The 22,728-nt window shown below is 37.0% G+C and overlaps 1 protein-coding gene across 1 annotated transcript in view; it reads left to right on the top strand.

Annotated features, from left to right (window-relative positions):
- The window catches only part of lrrc9 (leucine rich repeat containing 9), a 32,083-nt gene that overhangs the window by 8,420 nt on the left and 935 nt on the right, over positions 1–22,728 (top strand). The window contains exons 9-31 of the mRNA XM_044143565.1: positions 570–772; positions 1,767–1,898; positions 2,324–2,503; positions 2,595–2,709; positions 4,145–4,280; positions 4,360–4,491; positions 4,569–4,696; positions 5,353–5,529; positions 5,610–5,729; positions 6,747–6,938; positions 7,025–7,150; positions 8,076–8,216; positions 8,867–9,044; positions 9,129–9,349; positions 10,223–10,345; positions 10,431–10,561; positions 10,647–10,752; positions 11,653–11,792; positions 12,669–12,805; positions 14,513–14,730; positions 16,515–16,583; positions 18,854–18,979; positions 22,302–22,491. Coding sequence (XP_043999500.1) covers positions 570–772; positions 1,767–1,898; positions 2,324–2,503; positions 2,595–2,709; positions 4,145–4,280; positions 4,360–4,491; positions 4,569–4,696; positions 5,353–5,529; positions 5,610–5,729; positions 6,747–6,938; positions 7,025–7,150; positions 8,076–8,216; positions 8,867–9,044; positions 9,129–9,349; positions 10,223–10,345; positions 10,431–10,561; positions 10,647–10,752; positions 11,653–11,792; positions 12,669–12,805; positions 14,513–14,730; positions 16,515–16,583; positions 18,854–18,979; positions 22,302–22,491 — 3,421 coding nt within the window. The remainder of the gene's footprint in view (positions 1–569; positions 773–1,766; positions 1,899–2,323; positions 2,504–2,594; positions 2,710–4,144; positions 4,281–4,359; positions 4,492–4,568; positions 4,697–5,352; positions 5,530–5,609; positions 5,730–6,746; positions 6,939–7,024; positions 7,151–8,075; positions 8,217–8,866; positions 9,045–9,128; positions 9,350–10,222; positions 10,346–10,430; positions 10,562–10,646; positions 10,753–11,652; positions 11,793–12,668; positions 12,806–14,512; positions 14,731–16,514; positions 16,584–18,853; positions 18,980–22,301; positions 22,492–22,728) is intronic.

Here is a 22,728-nt window from a genome sequence, read left to right on the forward strand (position 1 = left end):
TCATAATACTAGGAGAATTAAGTCATATTTTTATGAAAATTCCTACACAAAAAAATAACAAAATAAAATGAGGAATGTTGAGTATTTTTGCAGGTTTTACAGATAAAGGAATATTAAATCTTTTAACACATAATCAGCATCAAAGTATTACCAGTAGCAGAATTTTGAAATGATTGAGCAAATAAATGTATACTTTGAAGACAGAACCACACGAAATGATCTGAATGTTAGATCCTAATAACTTTATCAAACCTTTCTCTATATTATGACTTTTTCTTGTAATTTTAATACGTTCTGATAAAATTCTGTATTTACTCTGTTAATATGATGACCATTTTCTCGTAATTTTAAAAACATTTCTCATAGCATGACCCTAATTCTCCGTTGTACAACTTGTATAACGGATGAGTGAAATAAAAGCTGTCATTTGTATTTTTTTTTTTTTTTTATGAAAGGGAGAGAAAAACCCAGATTAAAACAGCAAATTGGATCTGGTGTGGAAAAAAAATTGATTTCATTTTTAAGCACTATAGGAATAAGTTATTTTCTCTGCACTGTGTCATTTTTAGCTTGAACATGAACTCTCCATTATGCCAGAAAGTCCGAAGAGTCCTCGCAGTAGCATGGAGACTGAATTGGAAGAAGGAAACGTGAACGAAGAGGCTCTCACTAAAGAAGAAAACCTGGATGTTAACAGCATGGAGCGCAAAATACTGCTGAAGATAGAAGCACTCAGGCAAAGACTGCAGCGATGGACCAGGAGGATAGATGAGTAAATGGCTACGTTTCTATCAAACAAAACACTGCGCAAATTGAAATTACGAAAATGAATTAGCTTAATGGAAACACGCCGATTTCGGAAAAAACTCACGTTTTTCGGTAAAAGGTTTTTACCCTAGGATGAGGTGTTTTTTAAGCCGTGTTGGAATTACTTTTCACATCATACGAGTCATCTGACGTCAGGACGTTACTACTTCTTGTCACTACTTCTTCTCTTTCTCCATCTTGGCCGTTGGCAAGCAACTGTTAGACGTGCATTACCGCCATCTACTGGAATGGAGTGTGGACCGAGTTGCTATATATTACACAGATTTTAAAACTAACATAATAATAATAATAATAATAATAATAATAATAATAATAATAATAATAATAATAATAATAATAATAATAATAATAATAATAATAATAAACTATACCCTCTATCAATAGGATGTCACTACCGGCGAAAACCACGAAGAAGAAGACAGGAAGTAGTAGGAGGAATATGAATTTTTTCCCCGGACAATGTCTAGCTCTCACGGCATCGCGCCGTTCATAAAAAGTTGTGTATCATATTTAAAATAGCTCTTCTTTAAAGTGGTCAAAATGGAGACTGAATCGGATGGACGTAGCCGCTCCCAACATGCTAATGTCTCCTCTGATGGCTAATGGCGGTAAGGCACATTGAACGTTGCTTGCCAGAAGGAGATGACTGATAAATGATGAGGGCTACCGCCATGGCTGAATTATGGATATAATCTCATGTAAATGTTTACATCTATAGATGCCATGATTTTCTGTTACAAGCGTATTTACTTGTGATTTTATTTAATTTCTTATTTAATGGAAATACTGCAGTTTTTCGACATTAGCAGAATATAGACAAAGAAGTGCACACATTTGTAATTAAACTTAACTGTTGTGGTTGTCGGACTGGAACGTTTTAGAACATGCAACCTTTTCTAGGCAGGAATAACAATGGCTGTTTTTGTGTATGTGTTTAGGGTTCAGGCCTGGTATGAGCAGGAACTGATCCAAGCCACAAAGCAGACAGATTATTTGGTTCAGTTTTTGTTGGTGGAGCTGGAAAGTGTTGGAAATATTCGTTTGGAGGAGGGCTGCCCCATAGACTCATGGTACGGGTGTAGATCTTCATAAACAAGATCCTCACTGCAAAAACAAAATTTTACCAAGTATTGTGATGTAGTTTCTAGTGGAAATATCTTATTTGTACACTTGAAATAAGACAAAATTAGCTTACAAGTAACTTTTGAGACTTGTTTTAAGTCTGCAATTCCTTAATATTGATGGAAAAGTTTACTGGCTGATTATGATGATGAAAATGTCAGATTTTAAAAGAAATAATCTGCCAGTGAAACTAGTACTTTTTCATCAACATTAAGGAATTATTTACTAAATACAAGGCCGTTCTAAATTGTTTTTGTCCTTTTTCAAGTGTAGTAATACAGGCCAAGACAGTCTAGAATATGATTTTGTTTTTGCAGTAGGTGAAAGCTGCACAGAGCAGATAAAAGCTTGTTTTATGTTTTCAAACCAACAGGTACACTTCCTGTCGCAACCTGCTGATCTCCCGCTTCTCTCCATCCGATTACACGAGCTTTAGGATCGCGGACATAAAGATTAACAGGGTTTTCCGCATCCACAATAGCGCTTTGAGGCTTCGCTTTGAAGACAAACTTCACAGCCTTCTTTCCACAGAAGAATCCGTTGTCATCTTACAGTGAGTAAAGAAAATGACAGCGTAATGCCTTTTAAAGCCTCTGAATGCCTACACTTCATGCTGTGGAATAAAAACATGTTTATTTAAACAGGAACTGCAGACGTCGACTGGAATATTTATTCTACGTGACTGACCCTGAAACAAGTGAGATCGAGGAAACTTTATGTATTTTAGAGGAGGGTTTCAAAACCACAAACCAAATGAAGGTGAGCAAACTGCTAGAAACACCTGGCTGGTTTTGTTTGATACAGATTAATTACTATGAAAATTAAGCATGCAGTGTTTTATCAAAATGTTCATTATCATTGATTTTTTTTCACCATGTCACTACTACAAAATTTAATGTATTCAGAGCAAAAAAACAAAGTTTTATCAAGTATTTTTGTCCAGTTTCTTGTGCAAATTTCTTACTAGAGCTGAAATGATAAAGAACTAACTAATAAATAATTTTTCAGAAAATTATAGGAGTTTATCTTAAGTAAATAATTCCTTAATGTTTATAAAATAGTTCCACTGGCAGATTTGTTTGACATGTAAAGCATTTTCCCAGTTTTACAAGTCAAATAATCTGCCAGTGGATTTTGTATTTTATTTGATCAATATTTATTTATTTATTAGTTTGTTTATTTATTTCAAACAGACAAAAGCAAAATCAAGAAAGAAGAAAAACAAAATAAAAGTTGAAACAAATTGTCATACCCAATTGGTATGCAATTTTATTAAGAAATTATTGACTTAAACTGTTGCATCTGTAGCTTCCTGAAAAGTTACGTTTTGTCGTATTTCAAGTTTACTAATGGTCCTAGGACTTTCTTTATGTACCAATAAAAAGTAAGGCTTCAACTAACAAATTGATTAAAATTATCAATTATTTTAGTAATTGATTATTCTAATTGGATAAAAAAGCATATTCTATAACATTAGAAGTATATTAAGATATACAAATTAACAAATATCTACATTTCTCTTTTAAATCATAAGTATTTTGTTGCCTAAAATGCAATAACGGTTGATTATTTGTAGCAAAGGCTGCATCTGCTGCTAAAAAATAAAATATTTCTTAATATCAACATGTGAGAGGCTCAGTCCTTTCTGCTGAACTTAACATCAGTACAACACAGGACTGATCTGAATTAACCGATTAATAAATGTGTAGAAAAAGGTGCTTAATGGAAGATTTTATTTTTCTTTTTACAGAATTTGAAACAGCTAAAACTATGCCACTGGTGGAGTTCTTGGTTGAACATATTTATAGAAAAATATGTTTTTTTTATCTTTAAATGTACACATTTAATGTTAATGCATGTATTTTTGTACAGTTTTGACTTAAACTGTTGTTCTTTCAGCAAATGGCTTTTTTTGAGTTTACGATTAATCAATTCATCACGATTAATCAGATTAATTGTTTCAACCCTAATAAAAGTAAAGAATTTTAAAGAGCAAATATTTTCATAGGTTCTGTTTATTCACTATTTTAAAAATAGAAATATATAAAAAGATCAAACAGAGCTCAAATCAGTGACCACTTAGAGCAGATAAAAGCTTTTCTTAACATTCTTGTGCAAAGTAGCAACGTGTCATTTTCTTTATTATTTCTTTTCAGTCTAGTGTTGATTAACTTGTGTATTTCTGTATTTCTAGGGTTTAGAAAAAAAGGCTGCTGTCCCTTTATCCAACAGTTTAGCTGTCTCTGAACAACCCAGAATCCAGTTTTTGCTGCAGCAGGCCAACCAATGTGACTCCAAGCAAATGTCAGATAAAATCCCTTTCAGGCACGGTGAGACAGTTTTATTTAAATTACCTGGTTCCTCCTCTCTCCACGCTTTAAATGCTGAAGTTTTATGGTTCCCCTGCAGGCCATGTTATTGTCTGTAAGGTGTTTGTGGGTAACAGCCTGCCTTTTCCTGGTGACCTGGGAAACAGCTTTCCCAACGTCTACTCCGTGTACCAATACTTGGACCCCATGGGCAGCTCTGCAGGCAGCGACGGTATTCCCTGAACCCAACTCTGAGTTTACGTTTGCAGACGGTCAGTTTCTGTGGATCTCTTTGTGTTTGTTCCTTAGAGAGACCAAAGTCGGTGAGAATCCCTCGGAGCGCTGACGGTGGGCCCCACCACCGAAGGCAGTGGTTTGTATTTGACCATGAGCTCATCCTGCCAGAGTACATCATACACTTTGAATATATCACTATGGTAATTTGAGTATCTGTTTCTTGACTTATCTTTGTACAACTGAAAAGCTTTTGGCATCACTCTGGTTGGATATTTAAGCTCTCTACACTGCAAAAAAACAAAAAAAAATCTTACCAAGTATTCTTGTCTAGTTTCTAGTGCAAATATCTTTGTCCACTTGCAAAAGACAAAGCTAACTTAGAAGTAACTTCAGCAAGATACAGGAGCTTGTTTAAAGTCAGTAACTCCTTAATATTGATGAAAAGGTTCTAGCTCCATTGGCAGATTATCTCACTTTTAACATGAGGAAAATGTCATGTTATAAGTGAATTTATGTGCCAATGGAGCTAGCTAAAAGCAGTCGAGATGCAATTTGCCAAAGTCCATTAATCAAATAATAGTAAGGACGACAAGATCTATAATTTTTATTCTGTTTGGATCAGTAATTCAAATGTGAGAACACAAATTTTGTTTTTGAGCATCTCTGCTGTTGCATGTTGTAAAATCCAAAATGGCTAAAAGATATTTGGCCCAAATCAGCTGCATGATTAGTAAATTCGGCTCAAACATGTCATTAAAGCTCAGCAATGCATAGAAATAAATGTATGTTTTTTGTTTTACTGTTAAAATCAGCATTGACCACAGTTCTGTACCTGAACATGTTGATGGGTTAATAGAACAGAGAAGACTTGAGCCTCTGTGGACAGAGGGATGTTTCTCTTTCTGAAGACGCCACCGCGGACATCGCCGCCCTCAGCATGGATCCCACTCTGAAGCCGCAGCCAAAACTGCTGAGCCTTGATGAGAGAACCCTGCTGAGTGTGTCCAGAGCGAACATCCTCAGTCAGATCACTGTAATGCCTCTGTGTTTGAAGGTGTTTAGCTCTTTTCACGTTCCTCTCGGTGATCCGTCACAGCTGTGTTGAATCTGCAGGTCCTCAACCTTCATGGTAACAGTCTGAGTAAAATCAAGGAGATTTCCAGCCTCTCAGCTCTGAGACATCTCACCATCAGCTTTAATAAGTTCACACGCCTTGACGACATCTCTCACATGGTAAACATAAATCAATGTAATAGTGGGTTTAGGGCCGCCCAAAAGCATCAAATTGCAGCAGTTTTATGAGAAACCTTTAGAGGGTTTTCACACCTGATAGTTCGGTTGGCTCGGTTCGATTGGAGACCAAAATTGCAAAATTTCTTACATTTTCAGCTGGAGTGGTTTGCTTTCACACCACACTGTTGAACAATCCAAATTTATTAAAATACCTGTTCACCTCCTCGCCTGTGGTGGCGCTGCAGCAAGAACTACTGAAGGAAATAACACATAAACCTCTGAAGGAGACATGAGCATAACTTTCTTTTTCACGATATGTAAACAAAAATGGAGTAGCTCCAAACTTTAGCGTTTGGAGGATTTCTCTTTTGTCTTTGGCAAAAGACGACAAAGCATTTCTCCTGCAAGGGCTACCTCACGCATTTTAACACGTATTTACCCTGCACTGTTTTCCATCTCTGGCGTTTACGCATGCATTCGAACTACGCCGAAGTTCACTTCAACCGAACCGAGACCAAGGTTTGTAGTTGGTATATGTGAATGCCAGGCAGACCGCAGATTGGTCCAAAAGCAGGAAGTGTACTGAAGTGCAGGGCATTCTGGGTAAAAATAAACAAGATAAATATGTGAGTCTAGCGCTAACAGGAGAAATGACTCATGTTTTTTTACCAAACACAAAAGAGAAATCCTACAAATGCTAAAATCTCACGCCGCTCCATTTTTGTTTACATCCTTTGAAGAAGGAAGTTGCACTCGTGTACTTCAGAGGTTTTCGTGTCAGTTATTGCAGTGGTTCTTGGTGCAGCGCCACCACAGGTGAGGAGGTGAACAGGTTTCTCCAAAGGTTTGGTTGGTTGGGGACTGGATAGAGTGAAAGTGAACTGCACCAGCTGAAAATGTAACAGATGTTACAACTTTGGTTCCCAATCAAACAGAGTCTTCTGGACTATCATGTGTGAAAACAACCCAAAAACTCTGGAGGCTGAAAGAATAAATACTTGTTGCCTGTTTCCTCAGGCCAACCTGGAGGTTTTGGATGCTAGCTTTAACGAGCTGGTGACTCTGGAGGGGCTGCAGAGTTTAGGGCAGCTCCGAGAGCTCGACATCAGCTGGAATAAGTTAACCAAAGTCAGAGAAGACACGGCTGTGTTGCGGAAACACACTCCTGCTTTACAGAAACTGGACACCAGATATAATCCATGGACCAAGGTGCAGAGTGGGGTGAAAAGCTTAATGTGTGAAGTAAAGCGCTCCAAGATTTAAAGAATGTGTGAATGTTTTGTGTTTATCTCCAGCCAGAGGCGGTCAAAATGACCATACTGGTCCGTATTGCAACCCTCACACACCTTGATGGAGTGATGGTAACAGAAGAAGAGGGAAAGGAAGCTCGTCACATGGGTGGTGACGTCAAAATTAGCCAGGTAAAGGTTTTGTGAGGGCAGAAAAAATATTTATCAAATTAAAACAAATTTACGTTTTGCTACATCTTTAGTTTGTTGCAACACTTTAAAACAAGAATCTCATTGTTAACTTTGATTTCTGTGCACTTCTTGGAAGTTGTTCCAATATAAAATGAGATTATATTCAACATGTGGCAGCAATGATCATACTGTAGTTCTTCTATATGTAGGCAGTGAAAACATATTTTCCTCCATTTATCCCACGTTTCACATCACCAGGCTAATTTCAATATCAGACAAAAAACCTAAAGATTATATTATTTCTTACGGGAACAAAAGCCATCTTAAGCAACCTGGTTATATCTGAGGATGATGGTTAAAGGGCAACTATTACGCAAATTTCACATTTCACATGTTTTATACTTCCAATTGGGTCTGTACTCCAAAAAACAGTTCAAGCACTTAAAGCTTCACTTTTTTGGCAATATGTAATATATATTTGTTGGTGTCTGGAAAATTAACCATTTCAAAAACCTTAATGTTTTTGAAATGAAGCCAAAACTGCCATTTGAAGAGTTCTGGGTAAAACAAATTTACAGATAAAGATTTATTTGTGAAAATGCAAATTATTTTGTACAGTTTTGACTTAATTACTTACTATAAGCATGTTATTTTAGCAATTGTCCTTTGTTGAATCTGTATATTCCAGTTAACAATTAGATCATTACTAAATTAGTTGATTATTATTTCAATAATAGATTTATCAGGATTAATCCGATTTATTGTTTCAGCTCTAGTTTGTAGTTGTGTAGTGTTTTTAGATGTTATTATTCTGCAGAAATAACAGTCTGTCTTTGCTCTGGTTGAGTTGCTGTAAGGTTTCTGCATGATGAGAGCAAACATGAAGGAGCGGTAATGTCTTTAGATTTACTGGCTATGCTTCTAGGCTGGCCTTCTGGCCCAGTCCCGTACCGACAGCGAACGTCCTCGATGCCTCAGCCTGCTGTCCACTGCTCAGCTCCTTTCCAGTCTGGGTCCGACTCCCTGGGGTCCCAGCAGAGAACTGGAGTCCAACTGGACGGCAAAGGTAAGATGCAGCAAGAGGACATCATTTTCAGACAGTTATTCCAAATGCCACAGTTCTCGGTCCTCCAAGCCATTAAGTTCTGTTTAGCTTGGAATATACAGTTGGACTCGGATATTTACATACTTTGAATAAAAAGAGACAATTTTTTTTCTCACTATCTGAAGTTAAATCAGACTAAACTTTTCTTGTTTTAGATTAGTTAGGATCACCAAAATTATTTATTTTTGCTAAATGCCAGAAAATATTTTTTTAGAAATCTTTTTGAATTAGTTGAATTCAAAGTTTAGATAGATTTGATCATTTCAATAATCGATTAATTACAATTAATTGATCATTAAACTGTCTTTTAAACTGTATGACTTGAGTCAAATGTTTTGGATTTTGGGTTTCCTTCAACAAACAAACCAGCACATTTGAGTCACAAACTTTTGAATTCAAGTAAACCAGAAAAAAAAAGTTCTTTCTAAGTTTTCATTTAGGAAGTAGAAATAGTTTTTATAATTCTGAGCTAAAACAAGAAATGTTTAGTTAGATTTAAGTTCACTGAGAAATAAAAGATGAATGTGTTTCTTTATGTAAACTTCTAGTTTTATAAATATCCATATTTTATATGTCCTTTTATTTGCCTGCGGGCGTCAATTTTTGAGCAGATCACAACCTTGAACTTTGACAACCAGAGACTTTTCAAACTGTTCAATCTGGGTAAACTGGTGAACCTGCGGTGGGCCTCCTTCAACGACAATAACATCTCCAAACTCAGCGGCTTAGATGCCTGTCTCAAGTTAGAGGAGCTCTCCATGAACAACAACTGCATCAGTTCACTCAGCGGTTCGTCCCACTCTCCACATCACTTCCTCTGATCAGCTCAGTCTCTGTATTTGTATGTTTTTATTTTCCCTCTTGTTTATTTAGGCTTTGCAAAACTTCCATGCCTCAGAAAGCTGAGCATAGATGGGAACCATCTTTCCAGTCTGGACTGCCCGGTTCTGAGCCAGCTGCCTGCTCTGACTCATCTCTCTGTTGAAAATAACTGCATCACTTCAACGAGTGGCATCAGGAGCGTTCGCTCTCTCCTTGAGCTCTATGCAGGAGGCAACCAGATTTCCACGTCGAGAGACATCTACTTTCTTAAAGTGAGGAAAAATAGTCTTAAATACAGGGATGTGGATAATTAACCGCCTTACAATTAACTGTTGATTAATAATTTATTAAAATGACTTCCAATTGATTAACCAACAACAACCTTCTATTAGACCTTCTTTTAATGTTGTATTTTAGCTGCCATCCAGCAGAGGGCGCCGCTGGTCATCTGTAAACGGAGCCAGGCAGTCGACAAGAAATTAAAGATGGCGGTGCCTAAAAAAAAAAATAGAAGACAGTCCGGTTTGAGATGAAAAATGCACTTTATGCGGTTCTTTTTATAAATATAAACTGGACGAACAAGTTTCACCTCAAAAGCGCCGATTCAGCAGAGGTGTTGCACGACGGAGCAGCGTCAGCAGATTATGAAAAATGTAGTCCGTTGTTACGGGAAGAGTATATTAAAGCCTATTAACGGCCAGTGTAGACATAAAAATGAAGAAGATTTCCACCAAAAAACAAAAAAATGTTTTTTTAAATCAATCTAAAAATTTATGAGGGTTTTGTTTTGCAGTCATCAACTGGTGCAGCTCAGAAATTTCATTGTTTTTTTAAATAAGATTTCTGAGATTTCAAAATTTTCTACTTTTGGAGCTGCAAAATATCAGATTTTTCTAGAACATTTCTGAGATTATTCTCTAGATTTTTGAGTTTTTTTGGTGGATATTTACTTATTTTTTCTATCTACAATGTCCTTGATACACCATTGTGCAGTCGGCCCTCTTCATACCGGAGAAAACACAGGTTTTTAAGAAAATTGCCTATCAATTAATAATTAGTCGACTAATACATCAATCTATAACTTGCATCACTATTCAAATAATTAAATTATTATTGAGATTTCTAAACTCACTTTTTTCCTTCAGGCACTGGAAAATCTAATCATCCTGGATCTTTATGGGAATCCCATAGTAGAGATACTGGAAAACTATCGAATATACGTTGTTTTCCATTTACCGTTCCTTAGAGCTCTGGATGGAACCGCAGTGGTAAGCTCCAAAAACCTACAACTACCGTATCATCTCACACATTACAACACTTACATGAAATTTTATACGTTGCGTTTTTCTGCAGGATTTAGGTGAGTGTGACAGCGCAAAGATGATGTTCAAGGGAAGACTGACCGCTGACTCTGTGGTGGAGAAGCTTGGCCACTCAAACTACAAAGAAATCACTCATCTGAGCCTGCAGTCCTGCTCCATCAGGTACGAATCTGAAACAGTCGAGTTTGACATTTTACTGACTCCCACAGTGAGTAAAGCTTTCAAACCGCCTTCCCCCGTCCCACAGGATGGTTGATCTGTGTCCAGACTTATTTACCAACCTGTGCAGCATCAACTTGGAGCAGAACAACCTCACATCCTTTTCAGGCCTCATCTACCTGCCCAACATCAAAGTAAGAAGGCATACCGACTAGGCATGCAAGTTATTGATTAGTGAGTTGGTCTAAAGTTTATTGATCTTATCGTTTGACAAGCAAATAATTGATGGACGTCCATTTTCTTAAATACTTGAGTTTTCTCCAGATTCTAAGGGGCAGATTATCTTTCTCCATTATACAAAGGGCAACATTTTTCATGATAAATGAAAGAAAGCACATTTTTTTGTGTAAAAAATGACTGGATAAATAGGAAGTTATGTTTTTTTTTATAAGTATTTATTAAATAACAAAACTGGAACATCTGAAGTTGCTGTGTAGAAAAATAAAAGATAAACAGAATTAAATGTGACATTGTTAATTCCCCAGAAAAAGAAAGAGATGTTCATACAGACGTACCGTCCTCTTGAAGGAAAGTTAAAACTTCGCTCCATGAAGTTCATTAACTCACAATAGTACTAAAAACCAACCTTGCTTAATGGCGTCAAGCTTTTTTGTCATCATATTACTATTTTTCTGTGTTAGATCCTCCGCTTCTGTGTCATCTCATCCTCTCATTCGTAGCAGATCAGTAATCTTTGAATGAGAAGGCGACTTAAGAAGTTTTATATGTCAAAATAGAGCCGCAAAAATTGCATTTTGTATCCCAGATTGATCTCTGGACCGTTTCTCTTTCCCGTTCTGGTTTGGCCGCCATCTTTGTTAATGCATCACTGGCTCTACTTAAGGATGACCAGCGGCGCCCTCTGCTGGATGGCGGCCAAACTACAACAATGAAAGAAGATCTAAGCGGACTTTATTAGTTTATCGATTGGAACTAATTTTAATCTAACTAACCCATTAATCTAATTGCTTGAATCCCTAATACACACTCTTCACAATTTAATAAAGAAATTTTTACTAACTCTTTTACAACAGGTTCTGTATCTAAACCACAACCACATCAAGTCCATTCTGCCTCGGCAGAAGACTTTAGCTCTTCGGTCAAACAAACAGATTCTGCACAGTAAAGTCAACTCCAGTGGGTACGGCCAACAGAGCTCATCCAGACCTAACAGGTAATACGATAAAAACGCAAAATTAAAAGAAGTATATAAACATTTTTGCAACTTTTTCTTTTAGGTTTGCTGAAAAAAAGTCAGCAATCACAAATCAGCTAAGAACACATATGAAAAGTTCCCTAAAATAGAGGCAGCGTCTGTTCTTGTATGAAGTCGTTCATAAGTATTTTTGGTCTAGTTTTGAAACCAAATATCTTAATACACTTGGAATAAAACAAAACTAATTTAGAAGTAACTTCTCAGCAAGATATGGGAGCTTGTTTTACATCAATTATTCCTCAATATTGATTTAAAAAAATTGTTTCACTTATCACAAAACATTTATACTGTAAGTGAAATAATCTGCCAATGGAATCAGTATGTCAAAAAAAAAAAATCTATATTTTGGAATTATTTAATTAAAGCAAGCTCCTATATATTGCTAAAAATGTACCTGGAAGTTAGTTTAGTTTTATTTCAAGTTACATAACATATTTTCACCAGGAAATAGACAAACATACTTGGTAGGATTTTGTGTTTCTGCAGTTCAGACAGTGAGAAACAAACTCTTTGTCTTTTACACACCATTAGAGGGCAGCCCTGACCAAACAATGCAGCCGCTATGTGTCACAGTACAGGCAGGTTTTCATGCATTTAATACAAATATCAAACCTTTAAAGTAATATTTAAAGTTTTATTTTAGGTAAAATGTGAACATTTTAAATATTGTTTTTTATCAATATACAAGGAGATCTGTGAGAGTTGCTGCTTTGTTTGTTTGTCCTGTGGTTCCTGAGAGTTTCATGCACCTGTAAGGTCTGTGCAGCTGAATGCAGCAGCAGGAGGCAGAATGAGGCCAGAGCTGCTAACTGGTTTTCTGTAACTGTCTTTAAGGCTTTCTGGGCCCGGCAGCAGGCTGGAGCCGCTGATGGGGAGCCTGGAGGTGCTCCATTTGAGTCACAATGGCATCTCCAATATGACCAATCTGGAGCTCAGCAGGCTCACCAATCTTAAAGCGCTCTTCCTCCAAGGTACGTATGGCTCAGGTTGCCCCCTCCCCGCTCACAGCGGTCAGGACGGGGTGAGCTGTAAAAGAGCAATACCTCCCATGGACCAGCTGGATGACGGGTCACCAAGAAAAGAGAGACTGATTTTCTTTTCAACAGCTTTTGAAAGCTTTTGATTGTCGATGTATTTTCTTTGCCCACCTTTGCGTTCTTATTTTCTGACTTATCTTGGAAATTATTTTTTTTTAGCTTTTCTGTGATTTTGATTGTTTTTGTTGTTGTTGTTGTTGTTTTACAGCTGCAGTTAACAAAACTCTTCATACTATTTGTCTCCTCTAAAATTTTTCTCCTTTCTCACTTTTAAATGTTTCTGATTGCCAAATGAATTTTAAAGACAGACAAAGGTACACTGCAAAAACATAAAATCTTATCTTATTACACTTAAAGGAAGACAAAACTAACTCACAAGACATTTTTCAGCAAGAAATAGTAACTTGTTTTAAGTAAAAAAATTCCTTAAAATAGATTAAACAGTGGTAGTTCTACTGGTAGATTATTTTATTTATAACAAGACATTTTTCTAATGTTAAAAGTGAACAAACCTCGCATATACACTGGAAAAATGTTTTGAATTAGAGACTTTTTTAACTAGTACTTTTTCATTGATATTAAGGAATTACTCAAAAAAAGCTTCTACATCTTGCAGAAAAGTTACTTGTAATTTAGTTTTGTCTTATTTCAAGTGTACTTCTAGCTAGACCAAAAATACTTGGTAAGACTGTGTTTTTGCAGTGTAGCTTGAGAAAAAACTAAATGACTTTATTTATTAATGACAGTATATATCCAAACCAGAACCTAATAACTGGTTGAGGCACCGTTGGAGTAACAACTGGCATCCAGAACTTGAGTTTTTTCAAGCATGAACAGCATTTCAGTTACACTGAAGTCCAAACTTTAACTCAGTTGGTTCAGAATCTTGATTTTATTTCAGGGATGAACTGAACATTGTCCTGCTGCTTGAAACAAGTGCGCTAGAAGTTCTGGTTATTCTACATCAGGTGTTTCTGCTAGAGAACACAATTCACAGGAAATCGTCCCAGAGCATTACACTACTCCCACCGTGTTTGGAAGTCTGATGTTTTTCTGAAGTGCTCTGGTCGTTTTACACCCATGTAACATGATACACACCTTTCAAAAAGTCCTGCTTTTGTCTTATCAATCCACTGGATAGCTTCCCAAACTTTCCACTTTTTTATGGAAGTTGTAAAATATTTTCTTTTTGGTCAGCAGTGGTTTTTGCCAACCCCTCCTGACCCCAATGGGATAAGGGTGTAAGAAAATGGGTGGTTTTTGCCTTGTAACTCTCCCATTGATGATACTTTTTCACCATCTTGTTGTTTAATTTTGTCCAGGTTCTAGATTAAGTTCTGGTTGCTCAGTTGGTAACACTAGCCGTGTTTCTAGGAAAACACACTCCAATTTTGAAAGAAAATCTCATGATTTTTGATACAAAAGTTGTTTTTCAGCTGTATGGAAATACATGCTTCACAAAACTGCAGTGGAATCCTGAAGAAAAAAGTCGAAATTCAGAGGTTAAATTCAGAATTTTAAGATAAAAGTCAAAATTCTGATAAAAAAAATTATTTTCTTGTTTTGTTCAGTGACACTAGTAGATAAGGTAATCACAATACTTCCTTACTTTCTGCACTTTATGTATTTTTTATTATCCAGACAATGAAATCAGGCAGGTGGAGGGTTTGGAGGGACTCCACAGGCTGAAGGAACTGGTGTTGGACAGAAACCGGATTAAATCTCTTTCCAAGGACTCGTTCATGTGCCACAACTCCCTGCAGGAGCTGCGCCTCGCTGAGAACCGCATCCGGGAGCTGAGCCACTTCGGTACGCTGACGAAGCTGCACAAACTCTTCCTCAACGTGAACAAGCTGCAGGTATTCTGTCGTTTAGGAGAATTCAAATGAAACCGCAGATCCAATCTAAAAAGAGATTGCTTGAGTTTCCAAAGGAAGGTCACAGTCACCTTTTGATTTACCAACTTTTTCCTGATTGCTTTACATGTGTCAGATGTTTCAGAATGCATTTTATTCCGTATTACTTTTCTCTGCATTTGCAAAGTAGGCATAAAGTATAGTAATCATGAGCCATTACCACCCACTGTGGTATGCAAGGGGTAGTATTAAGGAGAATCAAGTTTGATTGAAGGTCATGGCGGTGCGTATGAAGGCAGAGAGGAACAATCAGGACAACGTGTAATCAGCTGCTCAGCCTGCAGCTCCTCACCCAGGGGGAGTGATTTGCACTTTTGTTGCCTCTTCTTTTCTCCCCCTCACTTCCTTAATGTTTTCCTGCGTTCAATTAAGACATAAAACACAGCAATCATCCCGGAGCATCGGCGCTCGCCGTGGGGGGTGTCGAGTCGCAGCAAAACGCCAGGAATCAAAGACGACCTCCCGCCCCTCCGCGGCGCGCGGTGTGCCCAAATTCCCATGAGATTAACGCGGGCTCACACGTGTAATCTCTTCCATCCTCTATCCTCCTAAATTCTGAAAGGTTCTGCCCTCATGCATGCATACATACAACTCCATTATGGGCACCGCAGGCTGCAGCCAAACAGGAGACAAGGTTAAATCAGAGCCGTGGAAAACACTGAAAAAGTCTTTCCAACTATTTCTGTCTAGATTCTAATGCAAAAATCTCAGTGCACTTGAAATAAAACAAAACTAACTTACAACTAACTTTTCAACAAGATGTAGAAGCTTGTTTCAAATCAACAAATCATTAATTTTTTTTAAAAAGTAGCTACACTTTCAGAGTATTTCACTTGTATCATGAGAAAATTGTCTTGTTACAAGTGAAATAATCTAATTATTAACTTAAGTTAGTTGTTAGTTCTTTTTGTCTTATTTCAAATGTTCTGAGACATTTATACTAGAAACTACAGTAAAAATACTTAGTAACATTTGGCTTTTTTTTTGCAGTGAAGAAGAAACTTAGAATAATAGTTCACTGCAAAAACATAAATTCTTACCAAGTATTTTTGCTGTAGTTTCTAATACAAATATCTTAGTACACCTAAAATAAGACAAAACTAACTAATGAATAACTTTTCAGCAGAAATAGGAGCTTGTTTTAAGTCAGTTCATTAACATTGATGAAAAAAGTAATAGTTTCTCTGCAGATTATTTCATTTGCAACGTAAGGAAAGTGTCTTATTCGTGAAATAATCAGCAAGTGGAACTAGTATTTTTTTAGAATCAATATTAAGAAATTAGTGACTTAAAGCAACCTCCTATTTGTTGCTGAAACCCTTTCAGCAACTTATAATTCATTTCAAGTGAACTAAGATATTTGCACAAGAAACTAAGCAAAAATACTTGGTAAGATTTTGTGTTTTTGCAGTGTTACCCCTGATTTCACTGATTTTGTGAAGTATACCAGTTCCTCCTACACATCATGACGCTACCACTCCCGTACTTTACAATTGGGGTGCAAGTTTTCCTTTTTTACCTCTGAATGTAACGATGGTCATTCTAGTCAAATAACAGTTTTAGTTTCACCAAACCACTGAACATGTCTTCATGCAAAATGTAAGCTAGCTTAGCTAATTATGTCTCATTTCAAGTATATTTTCACTAGAAACTAGAATGGAAATGCTTGTTAATATTTTGTTTTTGCAGTAAAGGAGAAACTTTGTTGTTTCTTTACTTTTTTGCAGGATGTCACAGAACTCCACAAATTAGATGTTCTTCCCTGCCTGACCGAACTCTCTGTAACTGGAAATCCTGTAAGTTTTACTGAGTTTTAGTTTGTCCATTAAACCAAATCAGGTTTTATGAAGAACTGGAGAGTTTTTCTCCTCCACTGGGAAGAGCTTTTAGTGACATGGAGTATTAGTGCCGGTCTAAAACTTTTTTTTTTTAATTACGAGAGTAAAGTTATATATTACAGTAATACAGTTGAAGTAATGCGAGAATAAAGTCGTAATATAGGGAAAATTAAGTTGTAATGTTATGAGAACCAGGCCTGCCACAATAAGCAGTAAATTAATTAATCGCATAATGAATTAAAACAAGCTCAATAATTTCCATTTGCATGATTTATTGTTTTTATCATTTGTCTTTTTCTTCCAAAAACTGGATAATAAACTTTTCAGCTTGGTGATTTGGTCTCAACTATCTCTTTTTTGACAAATTTCTGATTACAGACACTTTATAATTAATTGTATTTGTTGTTTTGTTTTTTATTTTGGATACTTTAAATGTTTTCCAGCTCCAGTGTCAAATAATTCTTAGAATTTAAAGTTATTGATTTTTGAGAATGTGTTTCTTGTATTATTTGAAGATTGTCTCATAACAATATTATCGTTTAACTTCTGGGACAATTTATTGTCCAGACAAAATTTGTTATTGTGACAGACCTATTTATGAGAACATCAACACAAAAAATAACAAAAAATTAATTATCCAAGCTTTTTTCTCATTGAAATGTAATTTTAAGACTCTTCTGGTAAAATTGCGTCTTTATTCTGCTAATGCTACGACTATATTCTCTTAATTAAACAATAATAATCGTGCTGTTACGATTATTATACTCCGTCATACAAGTCACTGAAATGAAAGCCACTTTTTGAAATTTAGAAAAAATTATTCTGTTTTTAAGCTGTATCGTCCAGCCTTACGTTGAACTCTTTGACTCACAAATAAATTATCTAAAGCATGGTTTACAAGCTCGGTTTCTCACGACCAAAATCCCACACTCCAAGTTAAGTGATTACAGGATGGGCCGTCTGCTGCGCCTCTAACCGCCTGGCATCAGAGACCAAATGCTTCGGCACCATCACCCATCTGGAGTCTGCAGCTCCGGTCCGCTGTTCTCCACGGGGTCAAACTCAGCTGTGGCGGCTTTGACCCCATTCCCTTTCTCTCCTCATGGGGCGTTGCTGCTGCCAGAATCCTCTCAGGAGACGCCGCTTCCTGCTCCTTTCCATGCATGTCTGGTAGCATGCAGCAGCAGCGGCGGCGTCCTGCAGGAGCAGGAAGTTCAGGCGGGTTTGCTCTGTGACCAGAAGGCGCCATGAGCAGCAGCTGCCAGCTGGGTGCTACTGGCGCCCACTCCACAACAACACAAAGTCCTGCCAAGTGTCTTTTGTATTTTCTAGTGCAAATACATTTTCAATAAGGCAAAATTACTTACAAGTAACTTTTTAGCAAGATATAGGAGCTTGTTTTAAGTCAATAATTCCTTAAAAGGGCAGATTTATGTGTTTCAAGGCATATTGTGTGATTTTATATCACAATCAAGTTACTATGTTAACTTCAGCTGTTATCAAATATGACTTAAAATAAATTGGGCATTTGTCTCTTTAAAACCTCATGCTCTTTCTGAAGCTCCGCCTTCAGGAAGTCAGGATAATGTGGCTGTTTTATTAACTCTTTAATGACGTTTTAGCTCCTATGATGAGCTCAGCTGATGCACTGTTCCACCAGATGTTTGCTAATTGCTGCTGGCTAGTCTGAAGGAGCTGAGTGAGGGAGCAGCTTTCTGTGAGGGAGAAGCTCAGAAACTTGGAAAGTATTTATTGTCTAGTTTCTAGTGCAAATTTATTAGTACACTTGAAATGAAACAAGTAGCAGTTCAGTACACTATAGGAGCTTGTTTTAAGTTAATAATCCCTTCATATTGACATATAAAAAAGTACCAGTTTCATTGGCAGATTATTTCACTCATAATAACATGGAAAAAATGTCTTAACAGTGAAATAATCTGCCATTGGATTTAGTACTTTTTAATATATCAATACTAAATAATTGTTGCTGAAAAATTACTTGTAAGTTCGTTTTGGTTTATTTCAGGCATAGTAAGATATTTGCACTAGAAACTAGACAAAAATAATACTTGGTTTGCACCACATGTCTTAATTTGCAGCTACAATCTGTCAGGTTTCAGTTGCATGTTTTTTTTATTTATTTGAGTCAGTAACAGGGTGGTTTGTTCCCAGTATGTTGTTACTCAGTATGTCAAACTGGTCTGTGTTCGTCTTCTGTCTGTCCTCAGATTGCCAGAAACTCTCAGCATAGATTGGATGCTGTTCTGCATCTGACGCAGCTGCAGATGCTGGATGGATTAGCCATCACTGCAGAGGAACGGATGAAAGCCGAACTCCTGCATGAAGATCAATATGTGAGAGACAAAGTCTAATATTTTAAGGTTATTTTAAGGTACATTAAGGTTTTTGTTTTCTCTGTGGCTGGTACACACCTTTTCATTCCACTGGACTTTCTCTGAATGTGCTATAATTTTTTCACATTATTCTAATTTTCTGAAACACTTAAATTTGTTGTTTTCCTCATCTCTAAGCCATATAATCAAAATGTATGGAATATATATATTTATATATATATTTGTGTGTATATAATCTGTAACGATAATTGATTTCTAAATTAGTTGACGATTATTTCTACAATTGATTAAAACTTCTGTTTGTTGCTCAAAAGTTTCCCCCAGAAAACTTGTAAAGTCCAGTGGTTGGGTTAAAAATGCAACTCGTTGTGTTTTTAAGTTAAAAAAATGTTTAAAGTGGACAGAAAATTTTAACATATCACTTGATATTTATGTGTTATTGAAAGATTGGAAGACAACAAGTATAAAGTCTAAAACAATGCAAACATTTTAAAAAGACCTAAATTAATAAGCAATGCTTAGCCTGGTGGCCCAAGTAAAGCCTGGTGGCCCAAGTAAAGCCTGGTGGCCCAAGTAAAGCCTGGTGGCCCAAGTAAAGCCTGGTGGCCCAAGTAAAGCCTGGTGGCCCATGTAAAGCCTGGTGGGGGCCCAAGTAAAGCCTGGTGGCCCATGTAAAGCCTGGTGGGGGCCCAAGTAAAGCCTGGTGGGGGCCCAAGTAAAGCCTGGTGGCCCATGTAAAGCCTGGTGGGGGCCCAAGTAAAGCCTGGTGGGGGCCCAAGTAAAGCCTGGTGGCCCAAGTAAAGCCTGGTGGGGGCCCAAGTAAAGCCTGGTGGGGGCCCAGGTAAAGCCTGGGGGCCCAAGTAAAGCCTGGTGGGGGCCCAAGTAAAGCCTGGTGGGGCCCAAGTAAAGCCTGGTGGGGGCCCAAGTAAAGCCTGGTGGGGGCCCAAGTAAAGCCTGGTGGCCCGCCAGACTTATAATACACTGGGAGAAACCCTGTTGGTGATTAAGCTGAAGAAAACACAGCTGAACTACAGACGTTGCTCCCGGCTCATCGATAGACATACATAAATATCATCAATATAGCTGTGAAAATGAACATTTATTTCACTTAGACTAAATCAGAGGCGAAGAGGAAAACAAAACATCAACAAACAAACGTCCAGCTCGAATGTTGGGGGAAACCCTAAAGGTACTGGTGTTTTCTGTGTGAGTTTGGCTGATCTGTTGAGGTTGTAATGAGGAGCGGGGGGCCGTAATGCAGCTCTGAATTAAAAACAGCTTCAGCCTGCTAGCATCATCCTGCTGATTAGATGAAATGTGCCCGGCCCATAATGCACCAGTGGATTTAGCCCGTATTAGCCGGGTCACAGCGACTCTGTCTGCTCGTTAATCGTTGGTATGGAAATGACAGATCGCCGATCCCACGTTTCCTCATTAAAATACCCACACGTCCTTTTAGTGGCGCTCATCAATGAGTTTCAATGCTCAGTCTGTAGCTGCTGAATCTGAACGTTGTTACTGATGAGCAGTAATTACTATTTCCCTGTAAGATGCTTATATATGTGGAACAACAAACAATCTAATCACCAAGCTCTCCCGGATGGGTGGGCGGAGGACAAAATAAAGCATATGGGTGAAGCTAAAGTCATTAATCTGACCCTGTTGGCACGTAAAGGATCATTTCATACAATTTCACTGATGCTTTAAATCAGATCCACATTCTGAAACCCATAGCCAGGGCTGGACAATATGGCCGACAAACAAATCACCAGTTACATTTGCTCAATTACATTTACTTAAGTAACTTCTTCTTTTTAAATGTACTTCAACGGGTATTTTTACTTTTACTCGAGTACTTTTATTATGAAGTATCGATTTCTGGATACTCTCTCCAGAAACTTCCCTGAATGAAAAGCAAACATGTTTTGGCCAAAAATTTACCACACAGACACACCTGCATTTTTTCTTAAAGTTTTTTTATTGAAAGAAACTCATATGGAAAAAATTTCATTTGCCCGATTTTGTTATTTTTTTGTTACTTATATGAATTATTGTAATTTTTGACTTTAAAACACCAAAATGTCCACTTAACTTTATTTTTCAGCCCATCTGATTTATTCTTTAAATATTAAATGATTAATAATCTGATCTTTACTTGAGTAGACTTCTTACCAAATTACTTCTTTCTCTTGAGTAATTTCTTGGACGGCTACTTTTTACTCTTTCTTGAGTGAAAATATATTGAAGTACCACTAATTTTACTTGTCTACTGTTTTTGGGTACTTTACCAATCGCTGCGTATCATGATATAAACATTTTATATTAGTCAATATCAATATTTATTGATTAATTTTTGTTTAAAATCTGAAATACTGCCAACCTGAATCTGGAACTTCCCTGTTTTATCCACAGGAACAAGCAGGAAAATTGTTTTTTATTTTGTATTAGTTATGAGGCAAACAGTGGCGGAACCTTAAACTGCTTCTGTGCCAGTTACTCAACAGGTTGTTGCTAGGCAACCAGAGAGTGAGAGAGTTGCTAGGTAACTGAAGAGTGAGAGAAGTGATTCCACCAACTTTGCTTAGCTGGCCCAGAGAGGTCGAGCAGCTAAAGCTTTAACAAAAGGTAAAACAATTTTACCTTTTGTTAAGGTAAAACAAAAGGCAACTTTTACCGACGTCAGCTGTTTTATTAAATTTCACTAAATATAGCAAATATTTTGCCCCAAATCCTGTTCTTATTATCGAAAATACATTTGTCCAGTCTAGCCAAAAAGAAACTGAAAACTAGATTATTTTCTATTAATACAGCAAATGTGCAAAATGTACGACAGCGTATTAGGGCTATTATAAAAAAAATAAAATGTGGAAATATCTGAGTTTCAAATGTTAAAAATGTCTGACTTTTCACATTCCAGAAGTTGGAAATTTTTGACATTTTTTTTTAGAAAATCTTTGAGACTTATTTCTCTATCTGAATTTCTTTTTGTATTTCTGAAAAGTCTCATTTTTGTGTTTTAAAAAAAAATCTATCATAAAAATACCTTAGGAACAAAAATATACATTCTGAAAAAAAATCGATCTACTTTATTTGCTTGATTTTGTGGTGTCAAATACTTTTGACATGACAATTTTGCGCCGTATGGCATAAAGTTTCGACACCCCTGAGCCGTAGGCTTTCCTCTGCCTACATCTCCCAGAATGCTGTGCGGTTCTGGATCAGAATTCATTGAATATTCTATCAGATGTATTATCTATCTATAATTGATTTATTGTCCAGCTCTGTTTAAAGCCACAGGCTTTTTAAATATTTTGTGTTGCAGCAAAACGCTCAGCACCCTGGAGCACAGCTCTCCTCCGCTGATATTTCTCCGTCTGGACTGGCGCCGGTTCTGCTGCACAGCACCACTCTGAGGGGAACGGGTATAAACAGCGGACCACACAGCATCACGCTCAGCTGCTGCACCCCGCCAGCCAGCACAGACGACAATCATCATACAAACCGCATGAAGAGTGAGTGTGCAAGAAAATTATAAGCTTCATATTAAAAATTATGTTAGGATCTGCAACTTCTAAAACACAAAGTGAAATGTTTGTTCAAGTTTCTAGTGAAAATATATTTTAAATAAGACAAAACTAGCTTACAGAAAGACATAGGAACTTGTTTAAGGTCAGTAATCCCTTAATATTGATGTAAATAATCTATTTTCTCTGGCAGATTATTTCACTTGAAACATGGAAACAATGTCT

The sequence above is a fragment of the Gambusia affinis genome, linkage group LG16 (assembly GCF_019740435.1).
Source record: "Gambusia affinis linkage group LG16, SWU_Gaff_1.0, whole genome shotgun sequence".
NCBI lineage: Eukaryota > Metazoa > Chordata > Actinopteri > Cyprinodontiformes > Poeciliidae > Gambusia > Gambusia affinis.